The sequence below is a fragment of the Alosa pseudoharengus genome, unplaced genomic scaffold (assembly GCF_046254945.1).
Source record: "Alosa pseudoharengus isolate Yale_2024_CS ecotype anadromous, Long Island Sound unplaced genomic scaffold, YU_APseudo_1.1 YU_APseudo_1.1_scf_7, whole genome shotgun sequence".
Classification (NCBI taxonomy): domain Eukaryota; kingdom Metazoa; phylum Chordata; class Actinopteri; order Clupeiformes; family Clupeidae; genus Alosa; species Alosa pseudoharengus.
Genome location: NW_027468859.1, coordinates 23952275 through 23979936, shown reverse-complemented (window position 1 = coordinate 23979936; position 27662 = coordinate 23952275). Strand labels below are relative to the sequence as shown.

Sequence of the window (27662 nt, the reverse complement as noted above, 5' to 3'; positions counted from 1 at the left end):
CCAGAGGTAAGTCCTGCTGATAGGACTGATGAGTCATTTGCGAGGGGCACAGATGAGGAACATCACATAGCAGTTTCCCCTCTACTTGAAGCAGGTATCGGTATGGTCAGTCAGTTTCCTCACGATTATATGCATTTGGTTTGTTTGGGAGTAATGAGGAGGCTCTTAGATTTGTGGTTTGGCAGTTCTGGTCCTCTTCGGTGTCGTCGTTCAGGTCGTGACATGCAGGAGATCTCTGAAAAGCTGGTAAGTTTGAAAGCATTCGTCCCAGTTGAATTTGCTAGGAAGCCAAGGAGTCTGGCAGAAAGACTAAGGTGGAAGGCAACTGAACTCAGGCAGTTCCTTCTGTACACCGGTCCTCTTGTTCTTAGGGGTGTGTTACCTGAGGAAATGTATAACAACTTCATGCTGCTGTCTGTTGCCATCTCGATTTTAGCCAATCCCTGCCTTTGTTCAGCTCTGAATGGTTTTGCGAAAAGGTTACTTGTGTCATTTGTGGAGCACTTTAGTAAATTGTATGGTCCTGAGTTTGTTGTCTACAATATACATGGGTTGATTCATCTTAGTGATGATGTAAAGATTCATGGTCATTTAGATGTGATCTCTGGGTTTCCATTCGAAAATTACCTGTGTACATTAAAAAAAATGATCAGGAAACCACACAGCCCTCTTACTCAGGTGATCCGTAGAGTGTCTGAAGTTCACAACCAAAAACCTAGCGTTGAGGTTAAGTGGCCAAAAATGCAAGTAAATATAGAGCATAGAAATGGGCCTGTACCAGACTTGTTTGAAGGGGATGTTCTACAATTCAGAGAACTGGTAGTGAATGATGTGCGCGTCAGAATTACAGAAGGAGACAACTGTGTTAGAATCAATCAGATTGTTGCTTTGGTGGAAAATATAATTGTCTATAAAGACCAGGAGTACATCATCTACCGTGAATTTGCAAAGATGGAGACATTCTTTCATTACCCAGTTGATTCTCATGAAGTAGGAGTTTTTGTAGTGTCAAATTTGTCTTCAGATTTAAAATGTACAAGGCTGAATGACGTATTAAAATATTTCAGGATGCCATTTGGGGAACAGGGCAGTTTCGTTGTCTTTCCCCTTTTACATCTAAAATAACTTCAATCCCCCCCCCCCCAACCCTCAGTGTATTACATAGTGAGCTTCGTTAAGACGAATGAAGTGGAGGTGGTGCCAGGTGTGTGGGTGGAAGCAGAGACTTGTAAATGGCCTAACTACAAACTCGATGCCATGTTGAAGGCCATCAAGAACTGTGAGATGCCTAAGGAGACCTGGACAAGTTATGACATCAGGGTTCTTTACAAAGCAAGTGAGTGTTCACTCTAATCCATTGTTCATGGGAACTAAATCAAGCCACCTTTTTTATGTATTTCTTAAAATTTAAATGTAACAGTAACACTTTATTTGAAGGTGTCTACATAAGAGTGAGCCCTATTAGCATGACGCACAACATTAATGACACTTTTATGTTTATGACTGGTGCCATTAAGTGTATTATTTGTTTTTTTGTAATGTAAAGTTGACACTGGGATGCAGACATTACAAGAACCGAATGATTTAATATATAACAATCATGATCTAATCTCACAACACTAAAACCGGTTTGGGTAAAGCTTTGTTTTTCACTTGGTTTCCATTCTTGACAGATAGCTTTAGTGAGGCAAGGTTGAAACTTCGCCGGGCAGAAGATGACACAGACCTCCAGTCAGAAGCAGAGGAGGGGAGGCCAGAAAAAAGAAAAACCAGGTATGTCACACATCTGCTGAATCCAGGATAATGATTGTTGCCCTCAGATTTTGCTCAGTTTGTCTACATCAGGTGTGTCAAACTCTTATTGGGCAGTGGGCTGGATTTGTTGGAATGAGACCTTGTAGGGGCCGTCATTATCATTTTTCTGCATGGGTATCAGATTGTTGTTTGATATACTCTTCTACTATACTCACTTACAAGCAAGTACAAATCATGTACTGCTATCATATACTGCTCTTTTTCTCTTGAAATACCCTACTTCCATGTCAGTTTTCTCAGCCTCTTCCTTCCTTAAGATGGTTATAGTGCTTTTTAATAATGCAATTTATCAAATCATAGAAATATTGCTTATTACACATTGTTGAAGACAATTGGATGGGATTATTCTTTTTTTCTAATTTTCCCTTCCTACGCAAGAACCTGCTGGCGGGCCCGATCTGGCCCCTGGGCCTTATGTTTGACACACCTGGTCTTCATTATGTTTGTCTCTAAACTAAGGCATGTAAAAAGATTTAAGCATTTAAGTTGCCAAATTTCTGTAAGAAGTAGCACTTGAAGTAGCAACTGAGGTTTTACTTTAACTTCAGTTTTATAGAGTTTCATTTATAGATGGGTCTCTTCATAGTAGGCAGTGTAAACTTACATGGCTGCAGGGTTCTAAATATTTTGTTATATTTCTCTGAAAGACCAAACCAGCGCTTCCTCTCGAGTCAGGAGGAGTCTAACGAGGAGCCTGTGAAGCGCAAGCCAGTCCTCCCTAAGGCGCCTTCCATTCCACCTCTGCCGTCAGTGTTGCGTGAGGCCATTTCCTCATCAGAAATATCTCCGCCTAGTCAACTTGCCTCTCTGCAGCCGTTTCACGCCCTTGGACCTCCTGAGCCATCATACAATCATGCCTCTCAATCGTCTCGCCAGCATGGAACTCCTGAGCCATCCTACCATCTTGCTCCTCAATCGTCTTGCCACCTTGGAACTCCTGAGCCATCCTACCATCTTGCCCCTCAATCGTCTCGCCACCATGGAACTCCTGAGCCATCCGACCATCTTGCCTCTCAATCGTCTCGCCACCATGGAACTCCTGAGCCATCCTACCATCTTGCCCCTCAATCGTCTCGCCAGCATGGAACTCCTGAACCATCCTACCATCTTGCCTCTCAATCGTCTCGCCACCATGGAACTCCTGAGCCATCCTACCATCTTGCCTCTCTGCAGCCATCTCGCGCCTTTGGAACTCCTGAGCCATCCTACCATCTTGCCCCTCAATCGTCTCGCCACCATGGAACTCCTGAGCCATTCCATCTTGCCTCTCATGCTGCTTCTGAGATGGACCTGCCCTCTGGTGAGACCTTATGCTCTATTCCCATTTACATTACAATTCTATGTTATAGCTAGCAAGGACTGAACAGTTTTTAAAATGTTCTAGTTGCAGCATTACTCCGAGAGATCATTGCCAAGCAGGAGGTGATGTGTGATATGCAGAGAAATCTGCTGCGGATTGTTCAGGATCTCTCTTCTACACCTACACCACATGGACACCACATGGACAGAAGTTTCCTGCCCTTGAGGGATGCTGAGGCTCTTTTGGCGCTGGACCGCGACATTAAGACCAAGCCAGAGAAGAGAAAGGACTTGGTAATAATTACTTTTATCATTAGTATTTGGACCAGATCTTTTCTGTACTGTTTTTGTCTTAGCATTTTTGTGTGAATACATGCAGGGTTCACACTGGATTTTCATCTTAAATGTCTGTTAGATCAAGATTTTCTACATTAAGAAAATATAAATTGACCCACTATTAACTATTTGGCTTCTAGAGGGTTAAAAGAACAAACCACCCATGTTGTGAATGAACTGCCCCGGCTCCGCAATGAACATTCATATTTTCAAAACTTTTATTTTTTATTTTTCCAGGTGCTGATACTAGGCCTTGCCGGGGGCGTGACTCTCAAGGACACTGTATGGAGGGTCATGAAGATGCTTATTCAGAATGACTTGGCCTGCAAAATGAATTGGACAGGCCTCCATGGCAAAACGTCATTCCAGGGCCTAGAAGTCAGGAATGTTGTTACAGGTAGATTAGACGTACATTACATTACAGGTACATTAGACGTACCAGGAAACATTTTTAGGTTAATTTGCCAACTTTGTAGTCTTTGTTTGTATGTCAACAAAGGGCATAAACGCAGATAAATTTTGTTTGTTTTTCAAAATAACCATGTACGTGTGAAAGGGGTGTTAGTCATCATTTGTTAGTTATCATTTGTGGTCAGACTACACATTATGATATAGTCTGGCTTGTCAGGCTATGTATACATCTCTTTTGTAAGGTCTGTGCCTGTTTAACGCCACAGTGGTAAAGAAACCAGTGTTTCCCATACACTGACTTATTTGTGGCGGCCCACCACAATATCAACATTGACCACCACACAATGATTTTCCAGGTTGTACTAAATTGTGTTTAAATCTGGTTAGCATCATAACCACGCTACGCTTATTTGTTAAAAACTGTTGAATTCAAGTCAATTCTGCAAACCTACCACCACAAATAGAACTCAGTTCTGTGAGAAACACTGGAAACTGTAATAATATTAATAATAATAAATATAATAATGTATAATTATGCTGTCCCTTTCCCTTAAGTCTGTCACACAAAGTCAACAGAAGAATGGGACTTAACTTAAAGGCCTACATGAAATTTAAGTTTAAATGGCATTGATTGTCTTTAAAAAGTCTTATATTTCAACTCTGAAACCTGCCCTGATATCTTTAATTATTTATGTTTCTAGAAGCCATTCGGAGAAATCCTGGATGCAGAGAATCCACGGACCAGGAGGTGGAGCAATGGTTGAGGCGTTGGTTTTATTTGTCTGGCGATCGAGAGGGGGGTAGAAGGAGGAGAAGCCTAGTCCTCCATAGTCAGCCACCCTCCAACACATAGTCAGCCACCCTCCACAACACATAGTCAGGCACCCACCAACACAGTCAGCCACACACCACACACCAACACATAAAGTCAGCCACACACCAACACAGTCAGGCACCCACCAACACATAGTCAGCCACACGCCAACACATAAAGTTGTGCACACGCCAACACATCAAGTCAGGCACACACCAACACATAGTCAGGCACCCACCAACACAAAGTCAGCCACACACCAGCACATAGTCAGGCAGACACAAACACATCAAGTCAGCCACACACCAACACAAAGTCAGCCACACACCACACAAACACATAAAGTCAGCCACACACCACACACCAACACATAGTCAGGCACACACCAACACATAGAGTCAGCCACACACCAACACATAAAGTCAGCCACCCACCAACACATACAGTCAGCCACCCACCAACACAGTCAGCCACACACCAACACAGTCAGGCACACACCAACACAGTCAGGCACACACCAACACAGTCAGCCACCCACCAACACATAAAGTCAGCCACACACCAGACACCAACACATAAAGTCAGCCACACACCAACACACAAAGTCAGTGTCCTCCATAGTCAGCCACCCTCCAACACATAGTCAGGCACCCACTAACACATAGTCAGCCACACACCAACACATAAAGTTAGGCACACGCCAACACATCAAGTCAGACACACACCACACACCAACACATAGTCAGCCACACACCAACACATAGTCAGGCACACACCAACACATAAAGTCAGCCACACACCACACCAACACATAAAGTCAGCCGCACACCAACACATAGTCAGGCACCCACCAAGACATAGTCAGCCACACACCAACACATAAAGTTGGGCACACGCCAACACATCAAGTCAGGCACACACCACCCACCAACACATAAAGTCAGCCACCCACCAACACATAAAGTCAGCCACACACCAACACATAGTCAGGCACACACCAACACATAAAGTCAGCCACCCACCAACACATAGTCAGCCACACACCAACACAAAGTCAGCCACACACCACCCACCAACACATAAAGTCAGCCACCCACCAACACATAAAGTCAGCCACACACCAACACATAAAGTCAGCCACACACCACATACCAACACATAAAGTCAGCCACACACCACACCAACACATAGTCAGGCACACACCAACACATAAAGTCAGACACACACCACACACCAACACATAAAGTCAGCCACACACCAACACATAAAGTCAGCCACACACCAACACATAGTCAGGCACACACTAACACATAGTCAGCCACCACACCAACACATAGTCAGGCACACACCAACACAAAGTCAGCCACACACCACATACCAACACAAAGTCAGCCACACACCACATACCAACACATAAAGTCAGCCACACACCACACCAACACATAGTCAGGCACACCAACACATAAAGTCAGCCACACACCAACACATAAAGTCAGCCACACACCAACACATAAAGTCAGCCACACACCAACACAGTCAGGCACCCACCAACACATAAACTCAGCCACCCACCAACACATAAACTCAGCCACCCACCAACACATAAAGTCAGCCACACACCAACACATAAAGTCAGCCACACACCAACACATAAAGTCAGCCACACATACACATTCCACTCTGGCCTGTTTCTGGCCACAGTTTAACATACATTACCGTTTATAAGTTTGCTGTCTTTCATGGTTTACACAACTAAGTGTGATTTCTAAAACCAAGCTTTGTATCATAAATGTTTTTGTATCATAAATGTTTTTTAAATAAATAATTTTATTTTCTTATATTTAAAATAATTATTGTAAATGTTTACCTATTTAGGTCATATGTTTATGTTTATTGAAAATAAACACTAATTTTCAGCAGTTATGGTTTCCTGGTTTGATTCTCTTTGAATTGCATGGTTGCTGTTGGGCGCAGATATTGAATATGGGCCAAATTAGTTGTCTTAATATAATCTGGCAGAGTTGTGGCCTGTGCTCGGGAGACATCTGGCTTTTCAATGGCGATGTTATGGCATAGTTATGGCATGAATATGGGCCAATTTAGGGTCTTCTGGCTCTCTTCTGGTAAAGCGTTGGCATTTTTCTGGCATGCTTTTGGCAAAATTGTTTGGGCCGGTTTTGGCCCTGCATTCCTGGCGGTATGATTGCCAAAACTAAAAACAGTGTTTGGGCCATAAAAGGCCCGGAACAATTTTGCTATCTGGGTAGTCCTGTTGTTACCCCTGTTGTTACCCCTTGCCCTTCCAGTGAAACAGATGTATTCAAATCATCGTTTTGCTTGCTTGAATGTGAACTCAGAGTGATGTTAACCTAGGCCTGTTTAAGTTAACGACGTGGTTGTCGTGAGAGCGCTTAAGCTTGCAGTGTTCGGCTTGCAGTGTTCGGCCGTAGGCTATGCCTACGTGCGCACTTGCCAGGCTACTCAGCTAGACAAAGAATTCCCCCTGTATATTCACTCCAAGTTGGCCTACCATAACTTACCAACTACACTGTAGACCATAAACTGGCTATTTGACCAAATGTATTTGTTCAACTTTATGAAGCAGAATTACGCACTGCTACTTGGAACGTAACACATTTTTGTTGGCAGGAGAGAGAATGACAGCGATTAACAAATTGCACTTGTTGCTGGTTACCAGTAAATACTATATATTTTTTTGCAAAGCTAGAGATGGGCAGGAACAAGGTCAATTGGTAGAAATGCTTGTCAAAACGTTAGCTGGATGTGTGGATGAATGAAGCACAAGTATGCTTTATGTTAAGCATGCACACTGTTTAAAGTTAGGCTACACGGTAAACTACAAGTAAACCAAAGTTAAATTTAGCTTTTTTAGGGCTGGATAAAGTTGACCAAATGGATATAGGCTGTAAGGCGTGAATAAAGTAGGCTACTTTGTTGCTCCAACCCTTCCAACGTTAATGGGAACGAATGCTGACATTTTCCGTATTTTGTGTGAGAAACCCGGGAAATCTCCCTTATTTTCATTGTTCAACTATGGAACGAAAGAGAACGTTATATGGCGACAGAAATCAACAATCAAACAAGCCACTTTGATTTTTTGCTGTTTTCATTAATACAAAAGATGGGTGACCCTCCCTCCTAGACGAAAAAAAGTTAGGTGACCCTCCCCTCAACAAAGAATAAAAATACATGACCCTCCCCTATTTTCCTCCGGTGACCCCGTTTATAAATAACGAACGGTCCCTAAACTCAAATGTCATGCTCTAATACTTGCCCATTCTGTAGAACACAACAATCCATGGAATGGCTAAGAGGTCTTAAGTGCCAATACTGTTAGTCTTCTTCAAGGACCCTTTTCAGCATCTAGGTGGGGTGTTCACACAGGAATGTTTGTTAAGTACCTGTTTAGCATTTACATGAACTGTATTATACTGCAGTAACTTCTAATATCTAAATGTCATTGTCTTTTCCCTTGGATAATTTGTTAAATGAATGCCATAATATCCTAACTTAATTCACAACAAACAATAACTAAATATTTCATCTTGATTTTTTTTTTTTTTGTGAATCATGACAGTGTCATTACTGATACACACTTACCTGAGCATGAATGGTGAGCGGTGGGAGAATATAAGGTAAGGTAAGGTATAGTACGTCTTGAGCTCCAAAGCACTGCATCAACAATATACATTATGCACATTATACATTCATACTCCACTGTTTCACACACTTCACAACATTCAACAGCATCACAAACATCTACACACCAGTGTATGTCACCTAGTACTTATGTTAAAGCTCAAATAGTATATAATACAATACATTTACAGTAATAGCAAATATCAACATCAATTCCTTTTTCACCAATTCATAAAAATATGTAGTGAGTAATGTATAGTTCCTGACATTAACTCATTGAGTGCCAAAAACGTAATATTACATTTTTCCTTCCCATGCGTTGAGTGCCAAAAACGTAATATTAAGTTTTTAGCTTTTTTTTTAAATTACGAAACTAGACACTCTAACACATCTTATATGTGATTTTGGGAACTCTGTGATGAATGGAAATGAAATATATGACGATCGTGAAACTCATGAAAACACACAATCTGGACATTTTATCTGGACATTTTATCATAACTCGGTTGCCGCTTTGAGTCGAATCAGTGACGCATGCACGTCAGGTCAAAACCAGGCCATTTTCGTGGGTCTATCACAAGGTGGCAGTCTCGCCAGGTCTCGCTGATCACTTCCCGGAAAGTTTACACAAGTAACAGGCAACACTTCATATTTCATGAAAGACGTTTTATCTCCATTTCTAGAAAAAAAACAGCGATTTTGATGAAAACTAGCCACTATTTAGCTTGGGATTTCTCAGGAACAGAGGCGTGTAGAAATACACAGTTTGCACCCACCGAGAGCTTAAAGTCTCACCTTTTAATCGAGATATTGTATGTGTTCATAGCTATAACACAGAATATGCTGTGGCTGTACAAAAATCATCAACAATGGTCTAGATTGCTGGCACTCTAGGACAAAGCTCCCGACAACAGCTTGGCATTCAATGAGTTAAAGACCATGTATGAATAGGTATAATTATCAAATCATTTTACCAACTTTAATCTCAAGACTCTTCAATGTCGACTTTGATGTAGAGGTGCTCTTTGTTTACTTTTAGTTTCAAATGTCTTTCATAATCTGCTTGAAGTTAGCCTGGGTGTTCCCATGCTGCCTTGCGCGCGATTTGATTCACGCTGCTAAGGCAGCCTGGAAACTACCGCCCTAATTTTTGCCTCAGATAGGGAACCAATCACAGAACAGGGGGGAAAGCAAGACGATGATGAGCTATGCACAGAAGCATTTGATAGACATCCGTGGCACCCAATAAACGGATCTGGGCATTTTTTTCAAATACGAGAAAATGAACGTTTGGTTCCCAGACCACGTCTCATTGAGAAGTGGTGGCGCTAGCCAGGCTAGCTTGAAGTCTGAACTAGGCTAAATTAGTCCCTTAGGATAAGGCTGTCCACCAACATTTTCATTGGTCACCGGTCTTCTATTTATGATGTTCATTAACTAATTTAGCATTCAGCTCTTGGAATGTAAACTGTTGAAATATTCCATAAACCATTTCAATTTCGGCACCTCCAACTTAATCTCTCCCAAACATATTCATCCATGACCTCAACTGACCCCGACTGAATCAGCACATAACTTGGGCGTCCCAATTGACAGCTACATTTCTCTGAGCATGTAGCCTCAATTGCAAAATGATGTTGGTTTATCCTTTACAACATTAGGAAGATCAGACGTTATCTGACAGAATATGCCACGGAACGTCTTGTGCAAGCCATGGTTCTTTCTAGACTGGACTATTGCAATGTATTGTTAGCTGGCCTGCTTGTGTAGTGAAACAGTTGACTCAGAATGCTGCAGCACATCTGGTCTTTAATCAGCCAAACAGGACACAAGTAACTCCTCTTTTATTTACTCTATTGGTTTTCTATAGTAGCATTAATAGAATCAAATTCAAATCCCTCACTGGTCTATAGTACACTTACTGCGCTACCTGCTATTTGAATTCCATGATCCAGCTCTACATCTCCAATCACCCACTGCGGCCTTCTGATGAGCATCTGCTGTGTCGACCAACCATTAACACTAAGAGGTCATATTCAAGACTCTTTTCCTCAGTTCTTCATTGGTACAGTAGAATGAGTTGCTTAGTGTTCTGCATTCTTGCTGTAGTATTGGGACTCAAGAGGGGTATAAAGACTTTAAATTGAATTAATTAATTTCCTTGCTGAGTTATGGTTTGTATGTTTATGGTTTTGTTCATATAAAACCCATTATTTTGATTGTTGATATTTTATATCTATTAATATTACTATTATCAGTGTTGGGTCAGATTACTTTGAAATGTAATCCATTACAGAGTACAGACTACACACCAATTTTTGTAATCAGTAATGTATTAGGATTGGATTACAAAAATAATGTAACGTAATCTGAATACTTTTGGATTACTTAAAAATAAAAAACTCAAATATTAAATACATTGAATAAAAAAGACTCAATCAAGATAATTTTGATGCTACACTGATATGTACGGAGAATAGCATGTCTGAAAATGCCAGTGCTCGCCCAGAATGCCTTCTGTTGCATTATGTAATGTTATTCTCCCGGGTAGGAGCATGACCCTTTAAGTCTGGTTCAGACGAGTTGATAAAGAAAAAAGTGTATTGAAAAGGCCCTTGACTATGTGTGTGTGTTTGTGAGTGTGTATTGGGGTGCAAATTGGCCTATTTAGTAGGTAAAATACTGGCATTGTGTCTTCTGCATTCTGTGTCCAACTTGGGTCTATCTTAATTTTCTGTATATTGACTGCATGATTTATGTTATGAGTTATGCCAAGCAGACACTATGATATTGACCTGATTTTAGTCCAGAATCAGTTGGATCCGACAAACTTTTGAATCAAGTCTGTCCAAAATGTTGTGTAGATTGAGCAGGCTCACAACAAGAGCCGGACCGATGAATTTCTGTGCTGATATTATCTGCTGATTATTAGCTATTTGCTCATCTATCAGTATCTGCATTTATATAGATCCTTCATTTAAATTTCCAGTATTGTCTTTCCAGCTTAACATTACTGTACATCCAACAGTAAAATAATGCTAGCTACTGACAGCAGCTAAAGTAGTTAGCCACAATGATAGCATTAGCTAATGCCATTGTTTGTCTAGAGCAGGGGTCACTAAATGGCGGACCGCGGTCCGTGTCTGGAGCCTGACGTGATCCTATCCAGATCCAGACCATAATAATTTAGATTTTCACAGAAGATTTCAAAGCTGCGCTAAATGTTTCGTAGGTTAGGATAACAGCTTCAGGAACCATCATCTCACTTGCTGCTACTCAGCCAGTGAAATCTGTGCATTCTGATGAAGTCGAGTCAGTGAGTAGGCCTAAAGTTACTATGGTGAAGAGACTCATTGATAGCCTGACAAGGAAAACGAGCGAGGAGAGGAGATGGGACGAGAAACAATCGGATGGATATGTAAGTTAGTGATAAGTAAGTTATTTTCAAATCATGGATTGCTCAAAGGGGAGAAAGCTAGACAGCGAGAACAGAGCTTTATATAATGATCAGGGCAATTACCACACAGGACTGTTACGTCCATAACCAGGGTTCTAAATTAACTTTTTTGATCACCAGCCAATGTGGCTGGTAACTTTCTAAAGTTACTAGCCAATCAGAATTTCTATTAGCCAATTTTTTTCCGGTGAAAATATGAGAATTATGAGTTTATGAGATGAGTGTCACTGAATGCATTTGGTCATTTTATTAACATTGTTGGCATGAATACATGCCACAAAATATACACAGAAAGTGCAAACACTTCATTTCATGTTTGGGATCTCTATCTATTTCTCTGTCGATATCCTCATCCCCTGCTTTATTCCTATTCTCGCCCCCATAAGTCTGTCCCAACCACTGCCGCATTTAGTTTAATCTTAACTTAATAAAAAGGAGATATCAATTATCATCAACAATGACAAGCCAGCTAGAACCTGCCACTCGTTTTCTCTCCCTCTCCTGCGCACTCAGACACGTTCTCAATTAAATGGAGTAGCATAGGGCCTATGTTCAAGTTGGATCTTTATAGAGAGGACCCGAAAAGTATCATCTTTATGTAACATGCTGTTGGTGCATGTTGACATTGTATACTTTCTCTAACAAGAGTGAAAAACAGTTTGCAGTACAGCTACTATTTATTGGCTAAATGTTGGTCCCTCCTCTGTCTCTTGGTGCCTAGCACAGTGCCTGATGCATGTGGTGGTGGTGATAACTGATCAGGCTACCTTTTTAAAACTGAAGATTTTCGCCTACAAGCTCCTCACATCTTCAGCTAACTCCATAGACAATAAAATAAACGATCTTGCTGCTTCAGGTTTTGCGGCCTCTGTTACATGACATCAGCCCCCCCACAAAGGAAATAGGTAAACACAATGCGTTAATATTTTGTAATGCATTATGTATTTGTGTTATGTATGTGTTAGGTACTTTTTACTTTACTGGCTAACTCCCTCCTCTTTCAGTCTATGCTCCCTGCTCTGGCTCCATTCGTTCTTCTAATTCCTTGTGTTTTCTGGTAGACGCTCCATTTGTTTCCATGGTCTCTCACGCTGGTTTCACTGCAAACTGCGTGCAGCAGGCACGTGCAGAGAAGGGGGGCTACAGGGACTCTAGCACCTGCCCTTTTGCCCCTTTGATGTCCAAGTTCCCTTTTGACAAGACCCGTTTTTTACTTTTTAAAATTTGTAATACTTCCACTAGTTCCAACGTGAATATTCGCTAAAATGTCTCATTAATAGTTTGTGAAATTAGAAATGTACAAAAATAAAAAATTTCTGTGTTAATTGAAATGGCTTGCGGCCACCAATCCGTGACGTCATACATTCAGTGAACTCAGAAGGTGCACGCAGGCACAGTGCTGCAGGAGACGTTTGGGAGCACGGTACGGTCACTTGGCAGTTAGCCTATCTGAACATGCAATAGTATTTAGCTTAGAGATAGAGAATAAAATGTTTAAAGTTGTTTCATGTTTAACGAAGTAGGCTATCAAACCCGTTTTAACCATGTCATGGTCCATCCATTTCAATAACCTGGCAGCTTCGAAAATCTAAGGCTGAACGTTCATAACATATTCTGTTTAGGTTACTATGTTATAGTAGCTTAAGTTAGTAGACCTAGTTCATAAAACAGAGTAGGCAAACCTTTTCTAAATCGTCATAAGCCGACGACATAGGCTACTGTCCACCATTGGTCCACCATGAAGATGGCAAACTTTATGCTCCTGAATACTCGCTCATTAAACAACAAGGCAGAACTAATTCATGACATAATTACTGAAAGAAAACTCCATTTCATGTGTTTGACCGAGAAATGGCAAAATCAGCAGGATTTCTTCTCTCAATCTGGCCACTCCCCCAGGCTATGTATACATCCAAAAGCCTCGCTCCTTGGGCCGTGGTGGCGGGCTGGCTGTCATATACAATTCTGACATCATGGTCAAAGAACTCCAGCACCTTCGAATGCGTGCACTTTGTGTTGACTGGGGCTGCACAGCTACAAGTTATACTTGTCTACCGCCCTCCCAAAGCCAACAGTGGGTTTCTATCTGAACTCTCAGAGTTACTCACCACTGATTTTAATATTCATGTGGACTCACAAAGCTGCCCATTTGCAACAGAGTTCTTATCTATCCTTGAGTGTTTAAACATAACGCAGCATGTACATGGCCCCACACATGACAAAGGCCACACCTTGGATTTAGTCTGCTCCACTGGCATAACTCCCCTCAATCTCCAATGCCTGGACCTAGCTGTCTCCGATCACCGTGCTATCCTCTTCTCGGTACCTGAGCCCCCACCCAGACTGCGTGTGAATCGAACAATCACGTTCAGGAACATCAAGCGCGTATCCACACCTGTGCTGTCGAGCATTCTGGCAGAACATCTTGCCTCCCACCCCTTCAGCTACTCTGTGGATGCCCTTACTGAGCACTACAACAAAGCTCTCTCTCACAGTCTGGATGCTGTAGCCCCCCTGAAGACTCGGTCTGTCACTTTTAGCCAGCCCGCGCCTTGGTTCACTCCTGAGCTCCGCCATCTGAAGGCAGCTGTGCGCCGGCTTGAAACGCTGTACAAAAAATCTGGACTGGTTGTACATCAAGAGGCCTACAAAGATCATGTGGGGAAGTACAAAAAGGCTCTCTCCAGGGCTAAAACTCTGTACTACTCCACTCTCATCAGTAAACACCAGAATCAACCAAAGCAGCTCTTCTCAACTGTAAACCGTCTCCTCCGCCCTCCAGATCCACCCCAACCATCAGATGCTGCAGAACTCTGCTGCAAGTTCCAGACTTTCTTCCAGCAGAAAGTGGACGACATCCACCTGCAGCTCCGTCAGACAGGCGCCCCATGTCCACCTGCCTTTCACCTGAAGGACTGCAACTCCACCTCTTCTGCTCATCCACATCAGTGCTCTCTCTCCTCATTCTCACCACTCAGTAATGACCAGGTCATGGATCTTGTGTCAAAAGCTAAATCCACCTCTAGCAAACTGGACCCCATGCCCACGGCCCTGGTAAAGGCGTGTCTGCCCACACTTTGCCCTACCATGACTGACATTATTAACACCTCTCTCACATCTGGTGTGGTGCCATCTAGTTTTAAAACGTCTGTGGTCATTCCCACCCTCAAAAAACCCAGCCTGGACCCTGACGATCCTGGAAATTACCGCCCAATCTCCAACCTACCCTTCCTCAGCAAGATATTGGAAAAAGCGGTGGCTGCCCAACTTCAACACCACATGTCCCACCATAACCTCTATGAACCCCTCCAATCTGGCTTTCGACCCCACCACAGCACGGAGACAGCGCTCATTAAGATCATGAACGACCTCCTCATAGCTGCAGACATGGCCTCATCAGCCTTCTCATCCTCCTAGACCTATCTGCAGCTTTTGACACAGTCTCCCATACCATCTTGCTTCACCGTCTTCATGAACACTTAGGACTCTCTGACTCCGCTCTCTCCTGGTTTCACTCCTACCTCTTCACTAGGACGCAATACATCACTATCAAGGATTCCAACTCGACCCCAGCTCCAGTCAACCACGGCGTGCCCCAAGGCTCAGTGCTTGGCCCCCTGCTGTTCACCATCTATATGCTCCCTCTCGGCCAGATCATCCGTCAGCATGGGCTCAGTTTCCACTGCTATGCTGACGACACCCAGCTCTACATTAGCGCTAAACCATCTACCAATCTCCCTCCCCTATCACTAGTTCACTGCCTGCATGATATTAAGACTTGGATGGCCACCAACCTGCTCAAACTCAACAACAACAAGACAGAGCTCATGGTGGTGGCCCCTCCGTCTCTGTCCAAGAAAGTTGGGGACGTCGAACGTAGATGGCTTTACCATCAGGCCCTCCCAAGAAGTGCGTAACTTGGGTGTGACTCTGGACTGCAACCTCTCACTCCAAGCTCACATCAGTAACATCACCAAATCCGCCTTCTTTCACCTCAAAAACATCTGCAGACTCCGGCCCTCACTGTCAGACACTGTTGCGGAGACTCTGATACATGCCTTCATCACCTCCCGTCTGGACTACTGTAACGGTGTCCTTTATGGTCTTCCCACCAAAGCACTGGACAAGCTACAGCGTGTCCAAAACTCGGCTGCCAGGATCCTCACACACACAAAGCGATGGCAACACATTACCCCCACACTCAAGCAGCTTCACTGGCTCCCGGTAAAGTCACGCATCACCTACAAAATATTACTCCTTACCTACAAATCCCTCAATGCTCTTGCTCCCCAGTACCTCTCCGATCTCATCCAGCATCACTCCCAGCCAAGGTCCCTGAGGTCCTCTGGCAAGGACCAGCTTGTCATCCCTCGTTCCAGGCTACGGACTTTTGGTGACAGAGCCTTCTGTGTTGCTGCCCCCACCCTTTGGAACAGTCTACCTCTCCATATCCGCCAAGCCCCCACACTGGCTACGTTCAAAAAGCACCTAAAATCACATTTATTCACTGAGGCCTATGGTCCTTAACCACCCTGCCCCTCAACCCCACTTCTACCCCCTCCTCTCTTCTCCTCTCTATTCCCCTGCCCTATCTCCTTTGTAAAGCGACCTTGGGTTACATGAAAGGCGCTATATAAAACCAAGTTATTATTATTTATTATTATTATTATTACTGTAGTTGTTTAACTAACCCAATTCCACACATCGTTCTCTGTTTACAGTAGGCTACATTATGCGTCATTTCACTCAGTGGCCACACACACAGCATGTGAATCTGCAAGACACCAGCTTGCTAATGGTGGTAGTTCACTGCAGGGCCGTAGTCACCATAGACTTTCAGATGTGACCAAAATGTCCCCCCCAATATTCGGACATACAAAAAAAATAAAGAAAAAAACGCTATAGGCTACTACAGGAAACCAAAAAGTCCCGCCATCTGAAATGCAATCAAACGTAAATAACACACAAATTAGTGACCTATTCATGGTTTCAGAGAGTACACTGTGAGTGGTGCGTTTATCGTTTGAGGCGTGCGCTATCAAAAGCTTCCTGCACCCTACTAGGGCTGGGCGATATGGACCAAAACTGATATCCCGATATTTTTGGGCTGATTGGCGATATACGATATCGATACGATATTGATATTTCAAACAGAAAGAGCAAAGTGCTTCATATATTCACTCAACACAACAATTATGACAACACAGCCAGTTTTAATTATATTAATTTCAGACTGCTCTAACAGAGCTGTGCAAAAAAGTGTAAACAATAACATAGGCCTACAAAAGGCATAGGCTACAGTTGCTCTGATAAAGCTGTGCAAATAACAAAAGACCAAAAGTTGACCCTGACTGACAACGCAGGCCTACATTGTACTGCACAATGCAATAAGCTATTTTGGGCACAACAATATTGAAAAAAACTGCAGTTTTGTCACACAATGCAGGTTTTTTACCTGTAAGGATTTGATAGGGCCTAGATGACAAGCAAATGTAGACTATGATGGTCTAGACATGTTGCTATCAACAACAAAAATAGTTTTAAACAATTAGGCTACTTAAACAACGTAACTGAGTCACTCATCAAGAGTGTGATAGACGCTACCGTCGTTTTGTATGCGTTCATTTTTGCATGTTCCGGTTCGTAAGAAAAATCCCTATGCAAGATTGAATGGGGTTTCAGGAATCATAAAAAATGATGCCCTAACTGCTCGCGAGTCGCGTGCATATCCTCTTAATAAAATCAGCGTTTAGGTTGTCTCCCTGAGGACTTTAGATCTGTTACTGTCGCTAAACGCAAGCATTCATCAGTGTATTTAAATTAGCTAGGCTATGTACCAAAAATGACATTTTACCGTGAGTCGAAGAGCTGTAGCTGCTAAACAGTGTTGTAACTTAAATCTGCGTGTACAAAACCGCTTGGAGCTCCAGTGGAATTTTGATTTCACAACGAGAATTATCGGTCTAGCCGTTGATGTGCCGACGGAATAGGCATCAGCACTAACCTCTCTGATCAAGGTAAACAAAATCTGACTCAGTGTCCGTCATGTTTGAAAGTTTGTAGTGCTGCGAGGGAGAACGTGCACACGCAAGGGGCGCAGTTGAGCAGAGCTGCGGCTATCTGAATGGTCTGAACACAGAAGAGCAAGTGGCTTTGATAAAATGGCCCATTATTTGACATAATACCGGTATTACGATATTGTCTCAACTACATATCGTTTTCAAAAATATATCGGTCGTAGTCGTAATACCGATATATCGCCCAGCCCTACACCCTACTGCGGTGCAGGCTGTCAACAATATCGCAAAAGATACCGGTACAATTCTCACAAAACTTGTTGGAAAGGTGTAGCACACTGCAAAAACTGCTTATCTAACAAAATCTAACCAAGTGTTATTAATCTTATATCAAGATAAAAAAAAACTAGTTGGTATTGTTTTCAGTATAAAGAGACTTACCTAGTGCTTTCTTGTGAAATCATTTGACTTAATTTTTAAAAAAATGGACTTATTTTAAGACATCTCATCTTGAAAACAAGCAAATTTGTCTGCCAGTGCGTTAAGCAAATTTGTCCTATAAACAAGCAAATGTGTCTTGATAAGACTCCTTAAAATAAGTTAAAATAAGTCTTCTTAAATTAAGTCAAAATGATCTTTTGAGAGGGTGGTAGGTAAGTCTTTTCATACTAAAAACAATACCAAATAGATTTTTTAATCTTAATATAAGATCAATAACATTTGGTTAGAATTCATTTTTTGCAGTGCACTGTCTAAGGAAACCCCATTCATTTTTGAAGCTGATCAGACTCAAAGGTAACTTTGAAGCATTTTCCATATTGTAGCCTATTTTCTCGCAATGATAGCGAAAGTAAACGTAGTATCCTTTCATTTGAATTTGTGTGTGCCTGTGTCATTTATTTCTTTCACATGTCTTACAACATAAATAATGCATTCATATGCTAGTAGTAATGTCAGAAATGAACCGGTTTATAAGCCTCTTAGAAATGGCTGTTGCATCTTGCATGTTACATTTAGATGCGCACTCAATCGCACATCCATGCAGGCAAAACGTAGCACTCTAATGTGGCGACGGCACAAAAGTTGAAAAAACGTTTACAATGGCGGTGATAGCCTACAGTTCATGTGAATCACGGACATTAACCAATGAAAGGAATTTCCACCTCCATTCACCAAATAAAGGCTGTGTTTCTACATTTTAAGACAAAACATAATTTCTGTCAGAAACCAGCCTATAATGCATAGGGTAACTTAAGGTGAGTCAGACAGAAGAGGGACCTGTCTTAGTAGCCTATATTGAATCCCATCCCTTTCAAACAACCTTAAAATTGTGTGATTAGCCGCCAGAATAATAAAATCAAAATACAAAATATGATTGGGCTAGGTCCAAACCTATGAGTAAGCATTCAATGTAATATTATCAGATACTCTAGTTTGTATTTTCTTTTAAAATATACATTTTGGAGACAAATGGAGTCATACCACAGGTCTATATCCAGGGATGGATTATTGAATGGGCCTACTGGGCCCAAGAGCTCAGGGGGCCCTGAAGCCTAAGACTGTGTGAAGCTTCTCCGCCCTTCTTTTCTATTTCCACAAAAGTCGTCATAATATAAAGGGTAATTTTTTTTTTTAAAGTCTTCCGGGAAAGTATGCCCCCGGGCCCCCCTATCTTAACAGGGGAGGGTTTTTTTTGCATCTACTGTATGCCCAGGGGTTCATAATCCATCCGTGCCTATGTCCGTCAAAAGTTTGGTATATCCTAATTGACTGACTTAACTAATGACTTGTTTGTGATTTTAATAATATTTTTGCATGGCAGGAAATGTATTGAAATTCTGTTATTTAAATTCATACCGCACCACAGATTTGGTCCCCCCCAATGTTGACATCATGGCTACAGCCTGGGTTCACTGTGATAAACATTAAAATTATAGCCTCACAAGCCAGACTAAGCAATAACATATTTGCTGCCGCTAGGGTGCGTCTAGATTTCTAGGCTATTAAAATTAGCTTTGAATTTAATCAATAAGATGAAAGATGTTTTATTTTGATATAAGCTGGGTTGAGCGAATGGCCCAAAGATTTGTGTTGTGGTACTATGGTACTGTGGTACTTAGCTATTTCTGCTACTTTATGGTACACATAGCCCCCACTTCCCCTTTTCAACACAAATTGCGTGTTCATGTCTAAACCTCACTCCTGAGCTGAGTCATGGCACCAATGCCGTGTGCTGATTTGCATGGCTCAGCCCTGCACTCGCCCGGACTCAAACCCACAAACAGCGGCACCTTGGATTCGGGAGTCAAGCGTGCTAACAATCGAGCTAAAAGCCTGGTCTGCTGGCTCTCTTACTAGCACAACTCTTAAGGTGTTGGGAAGGAAGTTCACACAGCATACACACTACACAGATATGTACCAGCTAGCTACAGGCACTCAACTGGAATAGGCCTATGAGCAGACATTGGGAGTGTCCTCATTTTGGCCAATTTGTCCTCACTTTATAGATAACTTGTCCTCCTTTTCAGAGTCTGGTTGGTGGTCACCCTAGTTTTATTATAGCACACATGTAGCCTTATACTTCCCCTTTTAAACACAAATTATGACTATTATGGTCTTGTATTTCTGCACAGAACCACTCACAGTAAGTGGAAAAAATAGGCGTCCATTATATTATCTAGCTGGGTCGCAGTTGGGTGTGCTAAAAGGCAATAACCCCTTAAATTATGACTTCTTGCAGGTTTTGTGCAAATAAATGACAGATTGAGACTTATAGTATAACCACCAACACATTTAAAGTGGCCATATTATGAAAAAAACACTTTTTCTGGGATTTGATGTGTTATTGTGTGTCTCGCGATGGTTCGGAGTAATTTCACCCTAGGGTCCTTTGCACAATGACCCCGAGCCAAACACCCTCCCAGAACCTGTTTTCCCTTGGTCGAACCCTGGTCGAGTAGCGCTGTCAGAAACTAATGACTTTCTGCAGGCGTAATGGAACCTTCTTTTATCTCGTAAATTACCCCACTAGTAATGCCCTGAATGGTACGGAACTTCTACAGTAGTACAACTATGTTCTTTACTTATAAAACGAGGCATTGAAAAGTTTGTACACCAGGAGTTTATTTAAAGGACACTTGCCTGATGGATGCTACTATCTGCTACTATACCGCTGCGTCGACGTTACTCCCGTGATTTGGGAAAAGCCCGACTGTTTGTGTGTGTGTGTGTGTGTGTGGGGGGTGTTTCTGTGTGTGCATGCATGCATGTGTGTGCGAACATCGGTGGTTCACATGCACAAGTGGCAACATGACAACATGAACTGACAACATGAATTGTGTGTGTTTGTGTGTGTGTGTGTATATTATGTGTGTGTGAGTGGGTGTACATGTGTGTGTGTCTGTGTGTGTGTGGGTGGGTGTGTTTCTCTATGTGCGTGAATGCATATGTGTGCGAACATTGGTGGTTCACACGCACAATTAGCAACATGAACTGACAACATGAACTGTGTGTGTGTGGATAAAGACTCTTGGATCTCCTGGATGAAAATTATACTCTTTCCCATTCATTTCCTATGGCGACCGTAAACAAAAGAAGTGTTTCCAAGTTGAATAAATCACTCAAAATTGGAAGAAAGTAGTCACAATAAATTATATGTGTTCAATAGCCTTTTGTGAAGGATATCATAAGATCTTGAGGCAATCTGATGAAAAATGCCATATTTATGGTACAGGGAATATGTAAATCGGTAATTTTTGACCGGAACAGTGTTAGAAGGTTAAGTGACACATACACGCAAGACGCCGGAAATACGGGACCGACGGTAATAGGGGGAGTTCCGATAACTAATTAGCAACATTAGTTAAAATGTCATTCCAACTGTCAGTTATCGTCAACTATCTGTCTATCAACATCCATTAAACTATCTGCCTATCAACATGCATTAAACTATCAGTCTGGCCCCAGCTGTGGCGCACCTGGCTGGGGCACCTGCACCGTACCCCGGCAACCTGGGTTCGATTCCCGCCCCGTGGTCCTTTCCGGATCCCACCCCTGCTCTCTCTCCCATTCGCTTCCTGTCACTCTCCACTGTCACTATCATTAAAGGCATAAAAAGGCCAAACAAATATATTTAAAAAAAATAAACTATCAGTCTATCAACCACTTCTACATTCAACTATTAAACTGTCTACTTTTAAACTACCAACTTTTATTAAGCTTTGCAACCACCATGTCTATCCTAGCATCATCTTTGTAACCATCTCTGCATTATCTATTTTAACTATATATGATATTTTATATCACAACTTTTGCATTTTCAGGCACTGGTAATTCTACAGAATTACATTTTCTAGTTTTAACTATTGTAATGTTCATATTCTATAAGTTGTTTTGGACAAAAGCCAGTAACCAGTAACCTTGATCAAGACCAACTTGTTGCTTATTAAGGATTTACCAAGAATAAATGGCCTATTGATTAAGAATAAGAAATTGTTCAATAAAGCCCTAATAAATGTGCAAGGTTGCTATACAGACCTTGTGGAGCACTAATACATATGCATACTGTTATCATTGATGTATTAATGCAGTGGTTTTCAAAGTGGGGGCCGCGAGGGGGTGCCAGGGGGGCCTCAGCAACTTGGAAAGAAAAATAAAAGCAACAAATAAATACATTTGAACAATTTTAAATATACCCATTACTATGAGGGTTGTTATACAATGCCATTATAATAATTTGTCGCATATCTTAACATTATTTTCCATGATAATGACTGGGAATAATAGTAGAGTGATAGCTCTCATATAGCAGAAAGCCCCAAATGTAATTTTACACACTGTATGCTCCATCACAAAGTGCTTGTGGCTAAAATAATTATTAGGATTACCTTAATGTATTTTTAAATTTGCCGTAGTATTGTCGATGGGTTTAATAACACATCAAGGGGTCCTTGGCCAGAACCTAGTGGTATTTGGGGGGCCTTGTCAAGGAAAAGTTTGGGAACCCCTGTATTAATGGCTAAAATGTTTTCCCTAAACTAAAGTGTTGGACAATAGATTGTGAATTGGACGATAGATTGTGTTTGTAGTCTACCTTTTGAGCCAATTTCTTAGTTGCCGTCCCCGTTTCCAAATAAGCCAAATCCGCACCATATGATGACATCCTGGTAACACCTCTGCAATAATCTCAATCACTAATGATTACATGTATGTAGTAAGCCATTGTCAATATTGATTATAGTTTACTTCAGTAGTTCCTTACTTCAGTATAGTACCCCTTATTACTGCCGCTATGAAGGTTATGTTTTCAGTGTGGTTTGTCTGTGCAAGAGATGATGGAAAAACTATCAGCCATTTTTGAGCTGATCTGACTCATGGGATGACTGACCTAATTTAGTTTCACTTTCACTACTGATATTGCCTTGATGGAGGGCTGTGATCCGATAGGCCTTAAAGCTGTACTTATACACTGTGTATTTAAACAAATGTATAAAGACCAGATTGTGACCTAACCACAATCTGTCGTTCCGCCTAGCTCCGCCTAGCTCCACTCACATCCATCTGGGACCGCTTCCGTTGAGAGTGATTTCGGCACCAGATTTTATGGTAGAGCCAATCAGAACGCAGGGCGGGAGTTTCATAGATGTGACGTAGCGTAGAAGCGACTGTGAGACTGTTCTCAGCGTCACGGGTTGGCTTCGATGTGGGTGGCTGAAGTAGCACGTCAATAGATGACGGACAAGTGGCTTATCCAATCATATGCAAGGATGTTTGATAAGGCCCAGCCTTCTGAAACACCTCTCCAATGGATCGATCCCAGATGGATGAGTGGAGCTAGGCGGAGAGTCAGGTTAAGAATAGCCTCCCCCTACACCAATAAAACATGGTTATATTGATAATCACCAATCACCAATGTCTTCAATGTCTGCAGTAAGTCTTCAGGATGTTTTACCAGTCTGTTGTTGCTAGCGTCCTCTTCTATGCTGTGGTATGCTGGGGAGGAAGCACAAAGAAGAAGGATGCTGGGCGACTAGACAGGCTAGTAAGGAAAGCTGGCTGTGTCGTGGGAGCCGAACTGGAGTGCATCACTCAGTCCCGGCGTCATGGGGGGGCTTTGGGGGGCCAGGCCCGTCCTGGAAGTCATCTGTGCCCACCCTGGACGAGCTTGGCTACACCAACCAACCCCAATCCCATAGATTGATTTTGAACACGTATTAAATGTAGGCCTATATTATACGTTTGTCAATCTAGCAAGTAGCAAATAAAACTTGTAAAATCTGTATTATTCCGTAGCTAATCAATAAGGAACATTAGTCAAGTCCATCACCTAAATGGAGAGGAGGTTACGTAGCGCAGTCTAAGCTACTCTGCACTAACCCCTGTCATCCGATGACAAATATGGCTTATCGGCTCGCGGGTAGACTATATCTCATATCGTAGTTAGTAGAAGTAGGCCTAGTAGTTTCTGGGTTTGTTTGATAGCGTTAACCTTTACTGTTTTTTCTTCTGACCTAGTCGAAGAACAGGGAGCTTGTTACCACTCCAGGGCCGAAGATATCCATAACTTCGGGGCTAACTCCCTAACACTCTATCTGAAAGTGGTTAGCAAATGAACGAGGATTTTGGTTTTATCTGCGGATTTATTTTTGCATTATTTTGAATATGACTAGCTCCAGTCTTAACAGCACGTCTACTTTTCCCACACGCATCTCAGTAACACATATCCCCTCTCACTTTCTCTCTCTCCATCCCTGCGCACGGGGTTCTCTTAAAGGACCTGCGCCATTTTACAGCAATTGCATCTACATTTTCATATTAGAATGTTTTGTCAAGTGTGAGCTTAAACTACCGTGATCAATTTAAGTTCCCGTGCCCCCCCTGGAAAGGTGTAATGCCCGTCCGTGAATTTGTGTCTGCCGCCGGGTCTGGCATCACTTCAATATCAGATAAAAGGACCCTGAGCAAACTGATCAACATCTTGGACAATGAATGTCATCCACTCCACAGCACTGACTGCCCACTACTGTTTTACTACTGTCCACAGCCTAATGTTTTTACTACTGTTTTACTGCTACACTGTTTTTCATGCTATATTAGCACACATGACCAATGGCTTCTGCTACAATACTGAATGGATGTAACCCTATTACCTCAACCTATTCTTGCACTGACATAGTTTTTTTATATTACCTTGTCTACATTATACTTTACTCTCTTATTTGTCTTATTATTTATGCTGGTCTCTAGACCTTATTCTTGCACTGTTGCACTGTTGGACTACTGTTGGACTACTTTTTGCACCTTCACCATGACACTCACTCTCTTGAGCACCTTACCATGCACACAGAACTACAGGCCAGTCCCGGCCCTGTCACTGCAAGTGTCTCATGCTTGATCACCCTCAAGTAGTACAAATAGTATATTTAGTATTTAGTTTTGTTAGTTTTTCTTATCTTCTACTGTCTCTATTGTACAGTGGAGTTTTGTTATACTATATGTATATACTATTTACCCTTTCTGCTGTAAGTGCATGTTGTGTGTGATGTCTGTATGCTACTGAGACCTTGAATTTCCCCTATCTATCTATCTATCTATCTATCTATCTGTCTCATATACCTCGCATGTAATGACTAGTTGCTATTTTGACATTTTTGTTTGTTCTTGTGCGTTTAGGCCCACTCTGTTGGCCTGCAGCTATCCCTCTGAGGGGAATCTGGAAACATAGCGAATTAACAGTGAATAACAGCGAAGCTATTGAATTTGTCCCCCATTAAAATATGTTATAAATAGGGCAAGTCATTTTGTCCCTAATTAGCTGCTGTAGTATGTTGATTGGGAGGCCCTAGATGTGTGTTGTGATTTTGGAAGCACTAGGCTCCATAACAGTGAAGCTATTGAATTTTTCCTCCATAAAAAATATTATAAATAGGGTGAGTCCGTTTTTCCATAATTAGCTGGTGTAGTATATTGCTAGTGAGGCCCTAGATGTCTGTTGTGGTTTTGGAAGCACTAGGCTTAATTACAGTGAATTTCGCCCTCATTAAAAAATATATTATAAATAGGGTGAGTCCGTTTTTCCCGTAATTGGCAGGTGTAGTGTGTTGAGAAGCAGTAGCTGTGTGTTATGATTTTGGAAGCACTAGGCTCAATAACAGTAAAGCTATTTAAATGTATCTTTGTATCCACTTTCGTTTTTGCACTTTGTAGACTGTCCCGAGGCGCTCGGCTGACAGCCGAATGCTCATAGGGATGCGTTTTATTTATCCACATATGTCCACGGTTCTTTCGGATGAAAACCGGGTTGTAGCTTGTTGTCTACCTTACTACGGTTAGATAGAGCTCTCTATTGTGCAATGAAAACGTTTCTCCTATGATTTATTGAACCGCAAAACGCGAATCTTAAGAATCTGCCAATTTCTGTCTAACTTTACCGAAGTGAATTAATCAAGACAGCTTCTGCATATCAACAGTGACAAGCCCAGCAGCGCATTTCCTCTTGTGCCTCTGCTGCTTTGCTGAATTTGAACGCTGTATCTCGTTATGAATATACGCCCTGGCTCACTGAAACGGCCATCAAAATAATGTAGGCCTATCTTTGTGCGGAAGAGCTAACGGTCACCTACATATATTTTGATGACATTTGAATTTGAGGCATCATGAATTAATCCTGAACAGTTATGTTTAAGGTTTCTATTAGCCTATCTTTGTCATTATTTGCATTGTTTGTATTTGATATTGTTGTTATTAGGCTACAACTCTAGGCCTAAATCATAAAAAGTTGGGACGTTATCAAAATGCAAATAAAACAGAATAATCTGCAAATCTCGTAAACCCATATTTAGCTGGAAAAATAGGCCTAGACAATCCTATTTCATGGAAAATATATGTTCATTTTGAATTTGATGCCAGCAACAAAACTACTTACCTATGTCACTCGCTATTTTCTTCATGTAGCCTAGGCCTAGGCTTAACACGATAGGCTCTTAACAATTCACAACAATGAAAAAGCACCCCTTCTTTTCGAAGAGATCTCAGAAACCCAACTCTTCCATCGTGAATTCACTACACAAAGCTTTTTCGACGAATCGAAACTTCTGATCCCCCACCCCCCCCCCCCCCATGACGTAGCCTATGCGGACTGCGCAGGCTGCAGCGAGATGCTCCTCGGACTGTGAGGGAGTCTTAAAGACACAGATAAGAACGCAATTATCAAATTTAAGCTCCGAGAGGCCGTAGATTACACTGACTTTAGAACAGCTAAAGGCGTTAGCCACCCAATAACCTTGATTGACTCCTTTACATTTCTTGGCTCAGATATCAGCCATAATTTGAAATGGGACATTAACACCACCCACCTTATCAAAAAGGCATATCAGAGACTTTATTTCCTAAGACAACTGAAAAAGTTTCATGTCAACAAAACCATTTTGGTGCTCTTCTACAAAGCCATCATTGAAAGCATCATCACATCTTCAATCACCTGCATTTATCCCAATCTGTGAATTAGTGAAACACACTCAGCACACAGTGAACACAGTGAGGTGAAGCACACACTAATCTCGGCGCAGTGAGCTGCCTGCAACAACAGCGGCATCAATCAGTCCACTCTGTATGCTGAAAGCAGCTTGAACCAAGCAAGTAAGTGTCATGGAAAAACTGTCCACTCTCAAATCCAATTAACAATCAATCACTTAACTATTAACACTCTGGAACAAAACATCCGAAGGAGACAATGCAGACAAGAGATCTCTGAAGACTGTTGATTTTTATTCTGTATTGCAGTGATAGCACAGCCCAACCAAAGTCCAGACCATCCATCAAAGCAATAGGGAGGAGATGTCATCAGCTGGGGCCC

General features: G+C 42.0%; 2 protein-coding genes across 7 annotated transcripts in view; one reads left to right on the top strand and one right to left on the bottom strand.

Annotated features, from left to right (window-relative positions):
• LOC143110495 (sterile alpha motif domain-containing protein 9-like) overlaps positions 1–26883 on the bottom strand; it is a 51957-nt gene extending 25074 nt beyond the window's left edge. Inside the window, exons 1-5 of one of the 6 annotated variants that reach the window (XM_076273406.1) lie at positions 26733–26883; positions 23711–23800; positions 22346–22447; positions 8297–8368; positions 7971–8059 (exon numbers count right to left, since the gene is read on the bottom strand). In XM_076273406.1, the coding sequence (XP_076129521.1) occupies positions 7971–7974 (4 nt within the window). In that variant the 5' untranslated portion in view covers positions 7975–8059; positions 8297–8368; positions 22346–22447; positions 23711–23800; positions 26733–26883. Of the gene's footprint in view, positions 1–7970; positions 8060–8296; positions 10371–22345; positions 22448–22695; positions 22789–22901; positions 23324–23710; positions 23801–26732 lie in introns of those variants that run through there. The other 5 variants (XM_076273409.1, XM_076273407.1, XM_076273408.1 and 2 more) reach the window with 5 other exon arrangements.
• LOC143109727 (uncharacterized) lies at positions 1172–5988 on the top strand. Its single transcript, XM_076272537.1, has 6 exons — positions 1172–1336; positions 1674–1773; positions 2463–3115; positions 3200–3408; positions 3688–3847; positions 4563–5988. The coding sequence occupies exons 1-6, from the start codon at positions 1258–1260 to the stop codon at positions 4712–4714; spliced, it is 1353 nt and encodes a 450-aa protein (XP_076128652.1). The 5' UTR covers positions 1172–1257; the 3' UTR covers positions 4715–5988.
• Positions 26884–27662: the final 779 nt, after the last annotated feature.

Coding starts and splice junctions, on each gene's coding strand:
- LOC143109727 (XM_076272537.1), top strand. CDS start 1,258: ATGTTGAAGGCCATCAAGAACTGTGAGATGCCTAAGGAGACCTGGACA. Junction 1,337..1,673: donor CAGGGTTCTTTACAAAGCAA/GTGAGTGTTCAC, acceptor CATTCTTGACAG/ATAGCTTTAGTGAGGCAAGG. Junction 3,848..4,562: donor AGTCAGGAATGTTGTTACAG/GTAGATTAGACG, acceptor TTATGTTTCTAG/AAGCCATTCGGAGAAATCCT.